Raw genomic sequence first — 19,804 nt, 5'->3', positions numbered from 1 at the left:
TCCATTTTTTGCATCATTTCTTAGAGTTTAATACTCAAGAGGATGTATGGCGAAACTATCCTAGCATCCTTGTTCAAAGTTTGATTTTTGGGCACTTGTTTTGAAAAAATTTAAGTATTGCATGGTTAATTAGGAAATGATAACTCAAGATTTATCATGAAGTTTCCTAATTAAAATCTTAAATCTTCTTTTTAAGTTTAATTTCTACACTTCAAGATATATTACTAATTGTGAAATGTTGTGTAGGTATCAAAATGGCGACTCCAAGGACAGGAGCATCTACAAGTCAGCAGGTCCTCATCAAAGAAGATCCGGTCCAGGACAAAGATGATCTCCTCCAGCTCAGTATCATCAAAGAAGATCAAGCAAGGATAAGGGCGACCTCCTCTAGTCTAGCATCGACAAGGACGGCCTTCTTTGGTCAAGTATCATCAGGAATGACTTCTTCCAATCCAGCATTCCAAGACGAGGTACATCATCATCCTGCACATCAAAGACAAAAGAAGTTAGAGCAAGGGTTCGTTGAAGAAGCAGATAGTTTCAGAAGAGTTAATTAAAACTAGCTTCTCAGCAACATCAAATTGGCATCAACCAAGTGTCAGACGAGGTGGCATCCTAGTCATCATTTCTCCAATCAGTGTGGTCCACCTCAGCATGTCCAGATTCAATGTACTTAACTCATGGGAGGTGGCACAAACTTCGATGTACCTACCCCAGCTATCCATTGGTTGAATTTTCCAGAGAAGACATGTGTCCAATTAATACAATTTTATAATTGGTCAAGCATTAAATGTTATGTAATGGTTGTAACAAACCCTAATTAGGGTTTTCATTATTGAATCTTGGCCATTGATCTCAAATTGATCTTAGCCATCGAATTGTATTATGGGCACTATATAAGCCCCGGCTCTTCATTTTGTAAAGGAGGAATAGAGTTAGAAAGGAGTTAGAAGGTAGGGAGTGAATAGTTAGAATAGTGAATTAGTCAGTTGATAGAATAGCAATTAGAGTAGAGTAGAGAGAGAAGGCAAAGATTGTTGCCAAGATGTTGTTGTTAAAGACTTGTAAAACTTCATTGAAGAAATGGTGAAATTTATGGGTCGATTCGACAATTTGCATGGTCTCTATACTTCTCATATTTGATTTCATGTTATTAGATAAGTGGAAGAAATGTGTTTGATTGATGGTGAAATTCATATATCCATACTACTAGCAGTTTGTTGATTGCAAACTTGCCTTGTGTAGTCAACTAGAATCATTCAGCTTAAGCTTAACTTCAGTTGTCGCTTCTTCATTGATATGCATCAGCCTGATGGTGTCTATGCCTGTAGTGATGATTTGAACATCATAAAGCTTTCCTTCGAAGATCGCACTAACCTTGTGGAGATGGTCTTGTGATGTCAAAACAAGACTTAGTTAGAATTTCATCAAAGATCATTCATTGCTCCTACATTCTTAGTATCAGAATTAGATCTTTTCCTCACCCTCATCTTTTTTCCTTTTTTCGAATCTAAGCTAGTAAAATCCTGTGTTCCAGCAATATTCAAAGCAAATCAGAAGTTCGATCATCAAGTGTAAGTCCCCTTGTGATTCCAGCAAATCACATCATACCACAGAGAGCTTATCCACACGTAGAAATCCTACAGAAAAGAACCTTGAAGTCACCCTGATTGATCCTTTTCGCGATATCTTCAGCATTCAGAGGCTTTACTCAAGAGAGGATAAGGTACCCTTGGATATTTTATTCTGTGTTTGATAGTGTAGAAAATACACGTCAACACATATGTACAGCCTGTAATAACAAATGAAAGGCATCTCCGAGCAACATCAAAGAATCTAAAACTCAAAAATTATACCCATCAAAAGTGGCTAGTAGAAATAGTACAGCCTATACCAGAATGGTACCAAAAATAGTATGGCCCAACAGCAATAGAAATTCCTTCAATGCCCTCTAAACTCAACAAAATATTCAGCAAAAACCCTTCACGGCAGCAACAATCCATTAGATATTCAATAGACATCAAAAACTTATATATCTACAGACCAAAACTGGAACTCTTCTCTTCAACACAATGGTAATCTCTATATAAACCATTCCAACCAGCTAGAGGGGGTTTCGTCTCCGAAACCAACTACTCAAGAGGGTTTTCATCCTCAAGAATATTTGGAAGAACGTAGGTTCTATCCAACAACAAAAGCAAATATCATTTCCCAAGTCTAAATTCTCAAATGAGCCCTCAACCTCCTTTTATAACTTTTCTGAAGGGAAATAACCAATTTTAAAATATAATAGTTTATTTTTCCCTCACAAAGACCTTGTAAGAGAATTAATATTATTTTCCATGCACGTACTTTTGGGGCTCTTGTTCAACCTTCTTTGCTATTTGTTAGTGGCACTATTCATTATCTTGTCTTTTGTACTTTTATTATTTCTTTTCTAGGGTTCTCTCTTCCTAAAACTTTCCATTGTTAACTATTGTGTCTTCTAGTCTCATTGACCTACTTTTGGTCATCTGTCGGTATTAATATAATCTTTCTTTCCTCTCTACGCCCCTTGGAAACTATTACAATTGTTGTCCTATGATGTGACCAATTGCTCCAACCTCTTGACTATTTCTAGTCCCATTTTTCAAAGAATCCTAACTCCAACATATTTCAAGTAAAAGTGGGATCCTTTTCTTCAAAGAAAAAAACTAATCAAGACACCATTCACAAGCATTCTATCAAGGAATTGATTGATCACATAAGTAAAAACTAAATTCTGTTAAATTAGTAAGCATTCTCTAGGATTGGCAATGCCTCCTCCTAAACTAATGGGACTCTGCCATCAAAACATTTCTGTCGCTATGTATACCATTAGGGAAGCAACCAGAAAATAGAGAATAGCATTTAAAAAGTGGAGGAATGGGGTTTATATTATGATATAATGTATCACAAGTTATAAGTCTCTTAAGGTGTTTGGGGTTCTTTATAAGTTGTGAGCTTCTTAATTTAGCTAGATGCTCAAGCATATTCAAGTTTGAACCTAGTTTTTGTTAGTTAAAAAAACAAAAGCAACTTTAAATTGCGTATTCCATATTGCACAAAATAGAAAGCTTAACTGTAATGTCCCCTTTTCGAAATCAGATTACAATTAAAATAAATTAATATTATATATAAATTAATTAATTAATTAAAGTTTATTTTAATCAAAAATCAAGGGGCATCTAAAGATTCATAAGTATTGAAGGAAAAAAGATACATAGGAGACATCAAACAAGGAGAAGGAATCATCATATGAAGAAAACATCTTTTTATTATCTGATTATTTATTCATTTGAAGCATGGAGCTGCAATTCATTTAACCTGACGATGAAAGACCTCATGGCAGAAATCAAAGGATGAAAACCCCTTTATTTTCCTTGCTGAGTTTGTGGACGAAAACGCAACTCAAGCAGATTAAGGAATTATTTACCAAGGCATTAAACTACTGTAGACTTGAAGAAAATTGAAAATACTACAAAATAATACCTAATAAATCTGGGCAGATTTCTGAGTATCCAAAGCTATTTAATAAAATTAATTTTGGCAGTAATTATTAAATCGACAAGTTAAAATTAGGAATTCTTATCAATAATCAATTGTACAAGTTTATATTCTGTGTGCTAGGGCTTGAATCTAAAGGAATTAAAAAGGGGACATTACATTCAGAAAGAGAAGATACCTGTAAAAATGTAACTTATCCCACATGAATAAAATGAAATGTTGGCAAGGGAGAAGTATACTAAAGACCCCTAAGCCCTAGTAGTGTACTTTTCGGGAGAAATCAGCACTTGTGCACAGGCTGTGATTCTGTGTTTGCCAAAGAAACGATCATATTGTCCTGGATCCAGCCTGAGTCAGCAACCAGATCTTCTTAGGAGAGCCATTTTATTTTGTGTAATTATTTTGGAGTTATTGTTAGCAATGTTATGTATAAAAACCAAATGGTAGTTCAGTTCCATTTCAGTGGCAAATTTCTAATTTTAGTAATCAGAATTCAGCTGCATAAAAGTTCCAGATTTTTTAGAATTGTATTTTTTCCAAATCTAGGGTTTGTCCTTCGTTTTATAGCCATATCATATTTCAATTTTTACTACCTAGCATTCCCAGATTTCAGATTTTGTGCTTTTTCTAAATTAAGATTTTATTTGGATCTCAACTCTTCCAATTTCATATCTCTGTCTATTAATCTCAGATGTCTGCCTATCAGTTTCAAGTTCTGTGAGTTCAATTTCCAGTTTTCAGTTTGGAAACATTACAAAGGTGAGAAATAATTCCTAGGAGCTAGCTCAACAAGACTCAGACAATCAGCATATCAAGGTGCATCATTGTTTCATGGCTTCCAAGGCCATGAAATAGTGTACAGAAGTTCAAGTTACATTTGAATGGACTCACAGGTTGTTATATTTCTTCCTCATCTTCATCCAACTCATGTTCAATCAATTTCCATATTTAAATGCAAGCCCATCAAGGTGTAAAGAGGCAAAGTATTTTTTGAGTATCCCTACAAAAGTTAATCAAAAACAACTATATTGCCTATCCAAGCTCTTATTTAATATTTCTGGTGTCCAGGTAAAATCTGCAAATAGAAATCCCAAAGTAAACTTGTTTATATTCTTTACCTTTTTATTCTGGTGTCCAGATAAAATCTGCAAATAGAATTCCCAATGTAAACTTGATTATATTCATTACCTTTTTATGTTATCTCGGCTATCAGGATTCCTAGGATTTTCACAACAGGCATCCAATCTTCTCCAATATCAAAGCCTTTCACAACCTCCCACTGCCATCATATGCTCGTTTCCTTCTGTTGATTGACACAGGCAACTAACACAGAGCTTGGCCCAATTTGTTCATGGTTTTGGTTATGCTGTCAAAGCAATTTATTGTTCCTTCTTCCAAAAATAATGCAGATAATTTAATTGTACCCCCAAAATCCCAGTAAAGAACTCCAATACCAACTATTATTATTCTAGCTGGGAATCTAATAACATGGCTCAAAAATATATAGCTAAACCCTAAATAATGAAAACTGATATCTGAATTTTTTAAAACTAAAGCCTGAATTTTGAAAGATATCTGGAATTGAAAAACAAAAAAGAATAAGACTTCAATATTTCATGCAACAGACTGATATAATTTTCATCTTCTCCAGTGTAATATAAGATACATTTCTCTAAACAAGTGGGAAAAATCTTGAAGCAAAAACTTTAATTATATGAAAATGACATCTTAAACAGCATATGAGATAAGGCAATCTTCATAACAAGATTTAGACTGACTCAGGACTAGATATTACAAAGATAATAGATGTCGCCTGTCCATGCATTTGGCAAAGAATATTCCTATAAAAATATTCTGTTTTGAGGCTTAAAGGCTGATAAAAAAACTAAGTTGCTGAATCATGGGGTTTTCCAGCGGATTCCGGGTACGAAACGTACCAGAATCAGATTCTGAAACGAATCTCCTGTGGGTACATCCAGGGTTTGTGTTTTTAGAAGCCGAAATGTTTCTGAAATGTTTAGTGATTATAGTTTGATCTTTTTGATATTTTTATCATTAGTGAACTCAGAACTTATCTATCATGAGATTCTAGTTTGATTTTTTTGATATTGAAAACTTTATTTACAAAATTTGAAATTTGTAATGGTTTTGTTTAGCATATGTATCGGTATATGACATTCTAAACTTATGCTATTTTTTAGCTACATATATATACATACATACTATAAACATACCGAAAACGTACCCAACCTCCATTTCCTTCATTGCTAAGCATGAATGCAGGCATTTTCTCAAATGGAAACATCGATGTAGTCTTTAGACATTACAACAGCTGTAACTTTAATTTATTATATACATGCTTGTATATTGCATGCAGATTATAATCTGCTTGGTTGTCTATACTATCCACGTTGCTTTGTGTGAATTATTAATGACTTTTCAAGAATAACTTTCATGGTACTGTGCTGCCAAGAGCCATAAAAATAGTATAGAAGTTGAAACCAATTCACATTTTACCAGTGAAATCGAAGCTTAAATTTGTACACATGAATTACATAGCAATAACATAGGTAAATCATATCTGAGACAAGTCCAAAAAAATGTTTGTAACAAATTATTAAAAGACACTTACTCTCTAAAGCTAACATTCATGGCCAGTACAGATCCACTAGCGGATTTCTGAATGTCGCTCCCTTTCCTTCTCCCCCTCTTCAAGATCTGTTGAAAATGATCCAAAAAAGAGAGAAAAATGAGCAGCACGTAAATAGGAGCAAAACAAAATGCAAATGCAAGCTTCTAAAAAGAGCAGATCATACACGCTCTCTCATCAATTCTGGATTGCCAATAGCATCACCAATTATTTCATTAAGTTCTGCATCATGCTTGCAGCCATCTTCAAGTATCCTGCCAGAAAATTCCATGTTCAGAGTAGTTCAAGCACTCTCTATGCAACCTTACATCCTATTTATCTGGCAAAGCTATAATAGTAGAGCCACAATATACCAAAGTCCCCCTTTTAGGGATTAAATCTAACTGTGTGGTGTTGAGTTGGTTTATCTTTAGCATGAGACCATTCCTGAAAACAAGTTAGGGTCCCTAGTTCCAAATTTAGGAACAAAGCTTATGAATATATATGGAAGATGATTTGGATTTCCATAGACCTCAGCGAACAATCAATCTAAAGACTAAGAAAAACTTATCCACTTAACATGTTGAGCCACCAAGCAATATTAGTCAAAGATATAACAATGAAATTCGATATCCACAAATACTCTAATCGCAACTGATCCAGCCATAAAACCATAATGATTTGCTTATCATTGAAAGCCATCAAATGATTTTAGGGCCAGTTTAATTGGATAGCAAAAATACAGTAAACCATGAAGACAAAATGATGCACCCAACACACGTACCCATCAAGCAATGTTGGTGCTGGAGAGAATGAGACTGTCCAGATTCTGGATTCTTTAATAGTTAAACCTCTATTTTATCTGTTTAAACCTAGCCATCTGACAGAAAATGCAATGACTCCAAAAAAGAGGTTGCCAATACCCTCCACCTCAAGATTATGAATTTGTGCTGATGAGACTCAGGGTTCAAAAACTAAACTGTGCTGTTGTTATTAGTGATGCAAGTTCAATAAGGATCATTGAACACACCTGAACCTATCAACATAACAATCCTTGACCATGTTGTGGGTGCAAGTCAGTCGACTGGATGGGTTTCAACACCTAATCCAACCAAGCTGCACATTACAACCAATTGACCAAAAGGCGAAAACCACTTTGCTGCACTAAAACATTTTTCCAGAAGAACTGGAACTCCCTAATGGAAGAATCCATAATGCATACAAACAATTAGTAACCAACCCACCTGAATAAGTAACACTCATCACCCCACACATACCATACAAAAGTTTACCAGTTCACTAATTTACATATTTGAAAGTTAACCACTTCAAGCTACCAATTAAAAGGATATTGCCCACTAGGACAAAACTACTCTGCTACATCATTTCTCCAGAAGAAATGGGACTGGCTAATGAAAGCACGAAGAATCCACAATGAGTATAGATATTAATGTCCAACACAGCACCTATGCAACTAACACATATTCTCACAAACATGCCATATAAAAGTTTCTCAATGTATAATTTGAAAATTAAGTACTCTAGTCTCTAACCTATCAAGTCTTAGAACGCCAGGCCACAACTACTGTACTAGACCGTTTTGCCACAAGAACTAGAAGTGCCCAGTGGAAAAAAATAAGAAACCATATACTATATCAGCAAATTAAGCCCAACTTACCAGTACAACTACAAATAACACCAATCCCCACACATGCCATACAAAATTTTCCCTTTCACCAGAAACATATTTGAAAAGTAAATGTCTTAAGCTATCCATCACACATATAAACCACTACAACAAAACTCTATGTTACACCATTTTACGAGAAGAAATGGAGCTGCCCACAGTAAGGATCCACAATGTCTATAAAAATAAATGCCCCACCCACATATACATATAGTACTCATTACAGAATCCATACAAAAGTTTCCTAATTTGCCAACATACATATTTGAAAGTTAGGCATTCTTTGCTACCCATTACAACTGATTGACCACCGGGCCACCACTGTGCTACATCAGTTTGGGGAGTGTCCAATGGAAGAATCAAACTAATGCCCAGCCAAACCATACAAATAACACTCCATTCCCACACATTCCATTTATAAGTTTTTAGTTGACTAATATCATATATTTGAAAGACAACCGCTCTAAGCTACCCATTACAATTTATTGACCACACGGCTAAAATTACATTTCTAACCCATTTTGTCAGAAGAACTGAGGGTGTCCAACGGAAGACTATAATATTATAATGTGTATAGAAAACAATGCTCAATCAACCTATACAAACAACACCCATCCCCCCTTTCCGTTGGACTGTGTTCTAGTAGACAATACGAGGCATCGTTGTGCCAGGTTCAAGCCTCAGCAGGCGCCAAGCCCTACTTTTAAATGAAGAGTTCCACCTAGAAAGGGAATTTCCAGAAATGAAACCCGGCTCTCGTTACCCTCCCAGTGTACAATTTACAGAAAAGGACATTTGTCTACTTTCGGGAAAAGAAAAAACACCCAATCCATCACACACAACAACCGCCAAAAGTTTACCAGCAATATACGCAACCACTCTAAACTATCCATTAGGGAATATCGACCACTTGACCAAAACAACTTTCTACACCATTTTAGCAGAAATAAGGAAATGCACAGTTAAAATACTTCATCCGTTTAGAAACCTTATACCCAACCCACCTACACAACTAACCAACACACGGAGACATTAAACAAGTTTCACTGTTTGCTGATATATAAAGTAAACAAAAAATGTCGGAGAACTTACTTTGCCCACTGTGGGTATTCATTTTTCTTCTTTTCTTTTTCAAATTCTCTTCGTTTCCTCTCTTCTTTGAGTTTCTCCATCCTTCTTTCTCTGGCTTTTGTTCTAGAACTAGTCAATATGGTTTCTCCATCCAAGCTGCTTGTTACAGCAACAAGCCGTCCCTTCCTCTCTATGCAGCTCTCTGCAATTCTTAAACCATCGAGAGAAAATCCATGTAATAATGCTTTCAGCTTCGTGCCATTTAGAGAGGTCGATTTCAGAAATGAGGTTTCTAAAGGCAAGCTTAACGTTGTAATTGAGTGAAAGGGATTCCTATATATTGGGTATTGTGTAAATCTTTGCCATGAAATGCATTGCATTGCAGTATTCTGCATCGATGTGTCTTTGAAGAGCGGAATGTTGTAGTCATCCACGTATGTGTGCGTACAGAGGTCTTTTGAAAATAGTGTGTTTTCACAAGCCTCCCTTCTATCCGAGTTCAGTCATTGAGGTCGCTCAGCGCCGGAATTCATAGCACCCTGGAATATGCTAAAAATTATAGCAATTCCCACAAGTTTAAATTGTGGCTTTTATCCTTCTGATCCTATGTTATCATGGAAAATATTCGACTTGAAGATCCAGATAACGGAGGAGTATGGAAATCGAAATTGAAACTTTTTTTTAATTTCTTATGACTAGGTAACTCCACGCCTGAGAACGCAGCATGGATAACATTATTATAAGCATACACCAAGATTATTTTAGTTTTTTAGTTTTATTGAATCAATGCTTAAAAATACGATTACGCCAACATTTTTATGTTAGGAGATGTTATAATCACGATTCACTTCCATTGATTTTCAATGTCCCGGTATGAAGCACGAAAGAATGTTATAGAAAGTTATAGAAAGGATTGAGTAGAATTTATTTTGCTAAGTGTCACTTGAAGACATTAACTATCTTTAGAATAAAAATAAGAAGATAGAATTCTATTCATATTGAATATTAGATCAATGATAATTTGTGTTTTTGTAAGAGTAGTTTTCGAATTTGTTATAAAAGAAGTTGTGGTTGTTGTAGTAGAAGGTATTATAGGAGTTGTAGAAGGTTTTGCAAGAGCAATCATTTTGGTGATCAAAACAAGTTGTGGGAGTATATGGGACTAAGCAATCTAAGGTCGTCGCGCTTAATAGAGTCATAAAGCATGCATACGTAAAGGTAATTAGGAAATGCCAAGGTTTAAGCAAAATGTTTTGATTGGATCATATAAGGTGAAAGTGGTAGATCCAAGTAACTAAACATGGTCACAAATGAAACCTTCATACATACCAAGTAAGAAGATTTGAAGATTGGATCAATTAAACCCCTATCTAACAAATCTAACCCATTTGTTCAACCTCTCTAAAGAGACAAATAGAAATTTTCTAGTCATGATAGAAACAAACTTGTGAAAGCAAATATTCCACCCATGTAAATATCAAGGTTGCCCTAGTTACAATAAGAATGCGGCCTAATACATCCATAATTTGGTCTATTCAATAAATTTTAGCCTTGTCTTGTGTTAGTGGGAGTGCCCTTCTTGCCTCAATGATATTTTTAGTGTTATTCACATCCCAAGCTTAGAGAGATGAAGAAATCAACAAGGGCTAATAGTTTCTATCTAATGCAAGGATAAACCATAAGAATTAGGATCCACAATTTAACCCCAATATCAAATCATATCACTCATTGATATGAGCAAGGTTGTGTAGTATGCTCCTAGTCTACTAATACTAGGAAAAAATAAAAAGAACTATTACCTTAATTAGGGATTTCTCATATAGGCAATATAATAGAGAACAATAACTTTCTCTACTATGTAAAATGTGTGTAATAGTAGATGATCCATTACAAATTAGGAAAATCAAAATTCACTATAGGATTTAATTTCAAAAGTCAAAACTCTTAGAAATGACCTAGAAAATGTGCCAGTGAAATTGTCAATCATAATAAGGGGTAGTTTCATAACCATTATAGTGATTTTGTAATCACTCCATTAATTTCATAATTGATAGCTACTTATTTCAGTGGTGGTTTAGTATTGATATTGGCAAACTGAATGTGAAACAAACAACTTGATGTCTATTCTTCTAGTTAAGCTTTTAATATCACTTAATGTGTGAGGAGGACATTATTTACATACAAGAGGGAGCTATATTGTGTCATGGGAGTTTGATTTTGGAATAAATAGAATTCCAAATGTAATTCACGACATAGACCAAGTGGACCATGAGGCTAATTGTACTCCTTATCATTTTCTAGCTCAAAATATTTGTATAGCTTATAATAATAATTTGGTAGTTGTGAAAATGACACTACCAAAGCTAGTTTTACCTATTCAAAATGTGCCAATGAAATTGTCCTTCATAATAAGGGGTAGTTTCATAACAGTGATTTTGTAATCACTCCATCAATTTCATAATTATTAACTACTTATTTAAGTGGTGTTTTTGTTTTGATGTTGGCAAACAGAATGTGAAACAAACAACTTGATGTCTCTTCTTATAGTTAAGCTTTTAATATAACTTAATACATAATGAGAAAATTATTTGCAAACAAGAGGGACCTATATTATGTCATGGGAGGTTGTTTTAGGAAGAAATAGAATTCCAATTGTAATTCACACCATAAACCAAGTGGACCAAGAGGCTAATTGTACTCCTTATCATTTTACAACTCCTTATATTTGTATAGCTTATAATAATAATTTGGTAGTTGTTGCTAATTTAACCTATTCAAAAGGTTTCTAGGATAAAACATGTGTGTCACTTCTCTTCAATAATATTCTTCTCCGTTATCAACAATTTTGAATAAAAGCGGCACAATCCATTAACTTGTATATTTATTACTACAAGCATATTTTGATGAGCTTCAAAATCAAGTTAGTATTAAGTTAATTTACTAATCCCCTTTAGATTTGTGAAAGATAGTCATTTATATGATACTGACTAGGTCTATAGAGAACAAAGAACTTAGTTACCTCACAATTCAAAGATGTCTACTCAAAGATGGAATAAAGAGGTTAGAATGGAGAACCTTGAAGACCTAAACAAGCATGTGATGGCCCTTGCAAAAAATATGGAGTAGCGATAAAAAAAATTAAATGGTATAAGGCAATAACAAGTATTTATGAGCTAACAAGAGTGCATAAGTCAAGGTCAATCTTATATGGGTCTCACAATAAGATCTTTCCATAAGAAATTTAGTATTAAAGATAATTGTGAAGACATAAAGGACCAAAAAACCTTCTTAAAGTGTAATCAACAAAGAAGAATCAAATAAAATCTACACGTGCCCCATTTAAGGTTGAGACAATAGTAGAGATAAAATTATTCAAAGGGAAGGTGAATCTATATTTATACAATTTTGAATCAATCAAATATTTTTTTATTTCAATGCATGCATGATATTAGTGAGACACAAAAGATGTATTTTTCATATCTCATAATATGGTTAGGATTAGGTGTTTTATACCTAGCATAATGTTATAATATTTGATTTATTATTATCTGTGGTGCACCTAGGAGACCTAGGGATACATGCAACACATGGAGTTAACATTCTTGTGGGCACTTTATGTGTTGTATGTAACATTGGTAAATATTTAATGTGGGGCTTCACTTGGGAAAAGTAATTAATTTAATATTGGGAAAATATATTTAGTAATGTGAAAACTTAGTACCCAACATTAAATGAGGGATTCATGGTTTTGTAAACTCATGGGATTAGCCACATGTTTTTATGTAATACCACTTTGTGATTTTGTCTGAGCTCTGATTCTATAAAAAGAAAATGCATGGGTAATTGTCTAAGTCTGGCTGGTTGGCCATTTTGGCTAAGGAGTTGAGAGCCTCTTGTTGGGACCTCAAAAATTTTATCAAATTTTGAGGGCCAAAGTTGAAAATTTTGCTTATGACACTCAGAAGTGCCCTTGCGGAATCAATCTAGGTAGCTCACTTTGAGAGCCTATATTTTTGCACCCATGGATAATCATACAAAATCACTTTGGGGAAGTTTTGAGCACTTACCAGAGTTGGCATATGATTATTTACAGCCTTTCATGATCAGTTTTGATGAATTTTTAATGCTCTTGTTTCGAGGTCCTAAAGTTGGTTTGTTGTTTGTAGTTGTTAAACCTTTTTGAGTAAGCCATCTTTGAGATGTTGCATTTTTTGTGCCAATTGAATATCAAGCTCAACCAATATTTTTCTATGATTCTCTACATCTTAATGAAGCCACACGTTAGTCTAAATAGCCCCATGAATCTGTTTGATAAATTTTCCAGCTTGATTATGTTTGCAAATTGTTCAGATTTGAAAACTAGATAGTGTTAAATCTGCAAAAGTAGCCTCGCGTCCGAATTTTTACTTTACAACCTAATAACCTGCATGCAAAGGTGAATGTTCCCAGTGATTCCCTATATGTTTATCTACAACTTGGCCAGTTTGTTGCCCCCCAGCATTTCATTTGATAATTTTTTAAGGCCCATTTCGAATGAACTTTTTTAGGGTTCAGAATCAGTGATTCAGTATTTTCAGAATTTTTCGAGGGTAACTTTGGGCATTAATATTTTGCACAAGTGATGGAATCAAACTAAACCCTGGTGTGTGCATGCTCACCATATCCACATATACCATCTTGCCAAGGGGGAGCACCTGAAACAAAGTTTTGATATTTTTTCAAATCAATGATTGAACATGTTTCAGAATTGTTGAAAGGGTACATTTTCAAAAAAGTTTGAGTAAGCAACTTCAGACATTAAAATATTTTGCCTCAGGTATCATCATGAACTATGGTTTGGCATTCTTGATTCCTTATATGACATTTTATAGGTATGCCATCTTGCATGGCTTAAGGAGGTGATTTGGTCAATTTTTAGGGTCAGTTCTCGAGGCTACTCAGGTGTCAAATTTAATGAATGTCCACTCAAGTTTCGCATTCGAAATGCATCCAACAGAGGTTTCAAAGCATTTCTTGAAGGTCAGTTATTCATAAATGAAAAAAAAAAATTAGCCAATCCCACCAGGGCCCTGACTAATGATATAGCCCAAGTTGACAAATTCAAGCCCATCGAAGAAATATATATTATCTAAATCAGTTTGACTTGAATAATATTTCATTAAAATCAATTTCAAAAAGGGGAAGGTAAAATGATTTTTATCCTTTCGCTGATTTAAATGTTTGGTAGTTTAAAAGGGAAGATTTAATAAATTATTTCAGATGATTTAACCGAAAAGGCCAATGATAAAATCATTTTGATTGGTGAATTCAAGTCATCTTGAAAATGAAGTTAATCATATTACTCTACTAGGTTTTTGGAGCCTTGAAACAAATGCACTTCGCGTAAGCAAAGGAAGGAGCGAGAGAGTGTCACAGGGCCCGTGGGGATGGTGTTCCGCACCACCCCGCGGGATATTTTAATGGATGCAACGAGGTGTGCGAGCCTCTCAAGTCAGGCACGGGGCAGCAGGGGGATTAGCATGACAACAAAGCAAAACAAACAGCCCCGAAAGCGATGAAAAGTTAGGGCAACGCGAAGGTGTATGCTGAGAAACATGCACAACGTTAGGGTTGAAGGAGATAGTTCCAGTTTCTATGCTCAAGTCTGCACAGTGAATCCTCAACTAGTAAACATTTTGTCAGAAAATGGTGAGTTGCAAATGGCATGGGGGTGTTCCGGAGACTGTGAAAGCATTTTGAGGCTTGAATGTTGAACGCATAGCTCAAAAAAGTCGAAGAATGTAAAGCTGCAACGATTGTACTAGAAATGGAATAATGGTGTATGGCTACCAATGTGATCTCCTATAGTTGTGAGGGCACCACAAAAAAAATGGTGGGAGCCGATAAGGTTGATTGAAAGAACGATATTAGAGAAATCGATGAATGTTATTAGCAGCAATTAAACATATGTTGACCCATGATTTGGGGAGATCTCTTCATAGTAAAGCCACCAAAATTTTAATCAGTTGATTCTAGCTATATGGGAGTTTTGTGGATTGATGTAGCTTGGATTAGCTTTCACACAACCATGTGATTCGCGCTAGACTTCATCTCTTCCTTTGTGACAGTAATGTGGGCACCCATGGCAGACATCTGAGGACAAAAATGAGGTGTTGTATTTGGTTATTACGGGGTTGCAGAGATATCACGCTAAATGAAGGATTTTAGTTTAAAATTTGACACTGATAATGTAAATAAGCTAACTGAGAGATCACGTTGGGATGGGATTGATGATTATTGCTATTTGACTGAATTTTTTGGCAGTAGAAAGAATTTTTCAACAGAATAAGATGGTTTTGCATTTTCAATGGTGGTAATATAATCCATTCTAATGATTTGGAACCGATAGAACAACGCTGCACTAAATGCATCACCAAAATAGTGATTGGAATTGCTCAGGTTATGTGGATGGGTTTTCTTTAAGCCTATTGCTACGAAGACCAGATCTAAGAATGCAGACCTTGTGGCTTGTACAGAATGACTACCATTCCATTTTGGGGGAGATTTTTGGGGATGATCTTGTTGCTTAAATTGGGTACCAGGGGGTGCGATCATGATAGCATTAGAAGAGATTAAAATAAAAATGTTTGCAAGAATACGAAATTTGTTGTTATTAGTGAAAGGCAATATGTTGAAGAATAAAACAAGTGATTAAAAGGAAAAGGACTTCATGGTGGTTAAAAAGAGATATTAATTAAAATACATCCATTGTGTTCTTATCATGGATATAATACCAATTCTTGGTTGAAGTATAAAGAATGTGGAGAATGAAGAGTGTGTATGTGATCTCTAACTTGTTAATGTCATAAACACACCAAGAAATTATTGGCATATGATGAACCGGTATGATAATATGATAATAATATATGTTGTCATTGATGTCAATAAGTACAGGTCAACCGGTATGAAGATTGGAAGAAGTTGTTATTGATGATCAAGTTGGAGAACCGATATGAAGAGATGTAGTGAACCGGTGTCAAGGTTTCACTAAGTGTGAGCACCGATTGGTAGTCTTAGCTCTAGGGTTTCCGGTTTGGCAATCTAGCTTATGCGATGCAACCGGTGATATTCTATGATGAGTTAGCTAAGAAATAAGGATGAGATCGAGATGCCACGTCAGTTTTGTGCACATGAAGAATTTCCTTGAGGATCTTGCATATGAAGATCGATTGCATTTAATGTCTACCTCGGGAATGAACATTCTTCTTAGCAGTATGAGAAGAAAGCGTGATGGGTTACTGATTTCTATGTGTAGTGAAGAATGGACGATGTAGAATGACTTGTGATCTGTTTGAGATTGTTTCATTCTATGTAATGTGTTTGGACGGTCAGGATTGGACCGCTTGTAATAGTAAACCTAAATACTTAGGGTTTAGGGTTTATGTTACCAACCTAATTGTTGTCTATAAGGTCGATAATGTTTGTTATTGTAAGAGTTGGCAAAAGTTGTGTGTGTATCCGAGTGATGAGATACTTGCCAAACCAGTGAGTGAAAACTGTAGAGTGTGATTGTAGAGTAGAGGAACTGAAAAAGATTTGCATTAGCATGTAATGTTGTTATCAAATCAGAGCTTTATCTATTGTCTTCTAACCATTTCAACAGTAAGAAAATCTCTTGACTGGGTAGCTTTAACAGGCTTATTGTAAAACCTCTAACCAACTGACTCAAGTTCATTGAGTTCTTTAAATCCTTTAGCAAGGTAACCTTTAACAGGGTATATAGCCATCCCTTAACCGAGTGATCTTTAACAGGATCGGTTCCTAGCAGAACCTTATTGTAGAGTCTTTAACCGGACTAGGCTCCTAATAGAGCGAGCTTCAAAAGAGTTCAAAACAATCTTGTGGGTATTCATCTCCACCGTGGTTTTTCCCATTTGGGTTTCCACGTGAAAAATATGTGTGTCATGAGTATTTTTCATGTGATGATTAAGTATTCTTTGTTTAGGTGATTATGCATGCAGAGCTAATGGGTATGATATTATTGATACACCACATGCATATGTTTATGGGTGAAGTAGTTATCAAGTATTGAATGATATTTGAAGTATTCGGTTTTACAAGTTAAAGTTGTCTAAAGTCTTACTGTGTGTAATTGGTATTGTCATGGTTAAGTTCAGTAATGAAGACAACCGGTTAGCATTATTTTAATATGATAAGTTGTTGGAGAAGTTTTTGTATGTACTGATTCACCCCCCTCCTCTCAGTACCAGTTAGGATATTTGTTGTTCATCATTATTCATCATAAATGTGTTAGTGGGCACACAAATAATGCAAATTAATATGGCAAAGTGTTGAAAGATTTAACATAGTTTCAAGGAATTCTGAACTTTAAGGGGCATAAGGAAAAATTGGGTAAATATTTTACCAGAATGATGGGTCTAGATAATGGAATGATTAAAAACATTGAAAGGCACTAATCTTCTCACATAAGTGAAAGTATTTTGTAAAGGGTATTGTGTGAGTAAGATTATAAGTCATGCTAATAAGTGAAATAAAAGAAAAGTTACCTTTACCAATGGAATGAATCAAGGAGTGAGCATGTTAATGATCTTTTCACTCAAAGTTAAAAATCTCTCGGTGGAATGAAGTCTATTTCATAATAAATGGTGAAATTAAATCAAAGGGTGAGTAAGGGTATTTCCACAAAGGGGAGGCAAAATCATTCTCGCACCAAAGATGGACATTTTAACTTAATGTCAAACTGCAACAAGGAACATTTTTCAGTAAATCTGGAAATTACTTACACAAGAAAGGAATACATTTTCACTCAAGAGGAGAAATATTTTACTCCAAAGTAATGGGTTGCACTATGATAGACGTGAAATATTTTGTCTAACAAATGGAGCTTTATTTCTACTTGACATAAAATGTACAACTGTTGATTTTTCTTCACACGTAAAGGATATTTTTCATCACAAGGAATGTGCAGAAAATGACAACCACTAAAAGGGGTAATTTCTATTTTCAGTCAAGGAGAAGAAGAAGTTGTAGGCCAGAAACAAAAATGGAAATTTTAAACAAATTTGAAAGAATATTGTACAGAAAACAACAAATGTGTGGGCCAAATAAGTCAAATTTTTGGAAATTTCAAACGAAGTTGAAAGAACATTGTACAGAAAACAGCGAATGTGCAAGGTTATTTTTTCCAAAAAATTCAAGTGTCATCAACAGATTCAAGGATGCAGGTCAAAGACAGAGAAGGAAGAGAAAGTGCAGCTTTTGGAATTTTAAAACTCAAAATTCAAAGGAAAGTCGGGTGTCAATGTTAGGTTCATTTTAGGGTTTCTTTAGGGTTTCTCCTCCATCCTTTTATTCTCTTCTCTTCTCATTTTGTAGAGGTTCCATATTTTGGCTCCAAGGTGAACAATGTAATTTTTTTTGTGCATAATAGAATAGGACTTAGTTTGCTTTGAAATTTTTGTTTCAAAATGTCATAATCAGATTTTTTATGATAGCAAGCAAGCTAGCATGAAGCTTGAATGTAAAAGTGTATTGTAATGTCTCATGGACATATTCAGATTTCTTTTAAACAAGAAGAATCAAGGATTTGTCACACATTTGTTGTGATTAGTGTTTGTTTTGAAAGCTCATGCTCAAGGAGCATGTTAAAGTTTGCTTTGAAGCAAATGTTGGAGAATTTTGTAATATTTTCAAGATCAATAAGAATGTTATCAGTGTGCTCATTTGAGGTTATATTATTGTAATGAAATGATGTTGCATGAGGACCACTGGTATAGTGCTTATGTTGTTATCATAAATGGGTACTTCATTTTCTGAGTCTGTAAATGATTAAGGGGTTGGTCAAGGGTCTATTCTTGTGCAAACTCGTGAAGGGAACCACATGTTAAAATCTGAAACTCATTTTTGTTATTTACTTTGTTGTTTGTTGTTTGTTTTCCTTTTCTCTCCACTTCATACTAGTGCTTGATAAAGAGTAAGATGGATGTATTAGTCAAGAATGCATTGACATGAAGACCCCATCATATTGTATGAAGTGTACCTATTGTAGCATCACTGTTTGCACGGGGGATTCACTTAGTGAACCTAAGTTATATCACGTGCATTCATGGAATACTAAAAAATCAACTTTGGACTTCTTATAGTCAACGAAAAGCTTGTTCAAAGCACTACACAGTGGACCAAGTCTAGAGTAATTTTGGCATGATATTTTTATTTTTTTCAATTTGAAATTTTTATGGGTTCTCATGACTATGATGAGTTTGTTAGCTTATGGAAAATCAAATAGTATCATTTGGTGTTTAGGTCATTGTATACTCACATGTACATCTGAAATTACTCTCATTTGACTTAGTAATTAATATATTGTTGGATTTGTATGTTGCATTGTTGGGTCTACAAGTTGTCCAATGTTGTAGGTTGTACATACTCATAAGTTGCATATATGACTTGGATGTGGGTTGTATTTACACAAAGATGCTTCAATGGTGATGAAGATTTAGATTTGGGGCTTGGTTTAGTCACTTGTTTTTTATATTGATTGTCATGTTGAGAAGGAGAGATGGTATTACCAATTATAGTCATATTGTGAAACTTATATTCTTTACTATTTGTGATCCAGACATGTGTGACACAGTGAGAATTTGATGCTAGTTTAATTGGTCGTTAGCATGATGTCATGGATGTCCATTGTGCTTTGGGACTTTAGCAGAACATGATTGTTTATGTAGGTGCATTGTTGGTGGTATTGGATTGATTCCAAATTGTTTATGGCAATGCATCTTCTTGTTTGAGGATGAAGGTTTTATTTTGGCTTTTGGGAGTTTGTTATATTTGAGTTCTTTGTGAGGGCCTTGGTTTATCTTCAATTAGGAAATTGATATCATTATAATTCA

At 34.7% G+C, this 19,804-nt stretch overlaps 1 protein-coding gene across 2 annotated transcripts in view; it reads right to left on the bottom strand.

The window, feature by feature from the left end:
• The window catches only part of LOC131027081 (uncharacterized), a 156,913-nt gene extending 147,274 nt beyond the window's left edge, over positions 1–9,639 (bottom strand). Inside the window, exons 1-3 of one of the 2 annotated variants that reach the window (XM_057957054.2) lie at positions 8,934–9,639; positions 6,342–6,429; positions 6,158–6,243 (exon numbers count right to left, since the gene is read on the bottom strand). In XM_057957054.2, the coding sequence (XP_057813037.1) occupies positions 6,158–6,243; positions 6,342–6,429; positions 8,934–9,307 (548 nt within the window). In that variant the 5' untranslated portion in view covers positions 9,308–9,639. The remainder of the gene's footprint in view (positions 1–6,157; positions 6,244–6,341; positions 6,430–8,933) is intronic. The other variant, XM_057957053.2, reaches the window with a different exon arrangement.
• Positions 9,640–19,804: the final 10,165 nt, after the last annotated feature.

Source organism: Cryptomeria japonica, chromosome 7 (assembly GCF_030272615.1).
Source record: "Cryptomeria japonica chromosome 7, Sugi_1.0, whole genome shotgun sequence".
Classification (NCBI taxonomy): domain Eukaryota; kingdom Viridiplantae; phylum Streptophyta; class Pinopsida; order Cupressales; family Cupressaceae; genus Cryptomeria; species Cryptomeria japonica.
The sequence above is the reverse complement of the archived record's forward strand: the minus strand, read 5'-3'. Positions and strand labels throughout refer to the sequence as shown.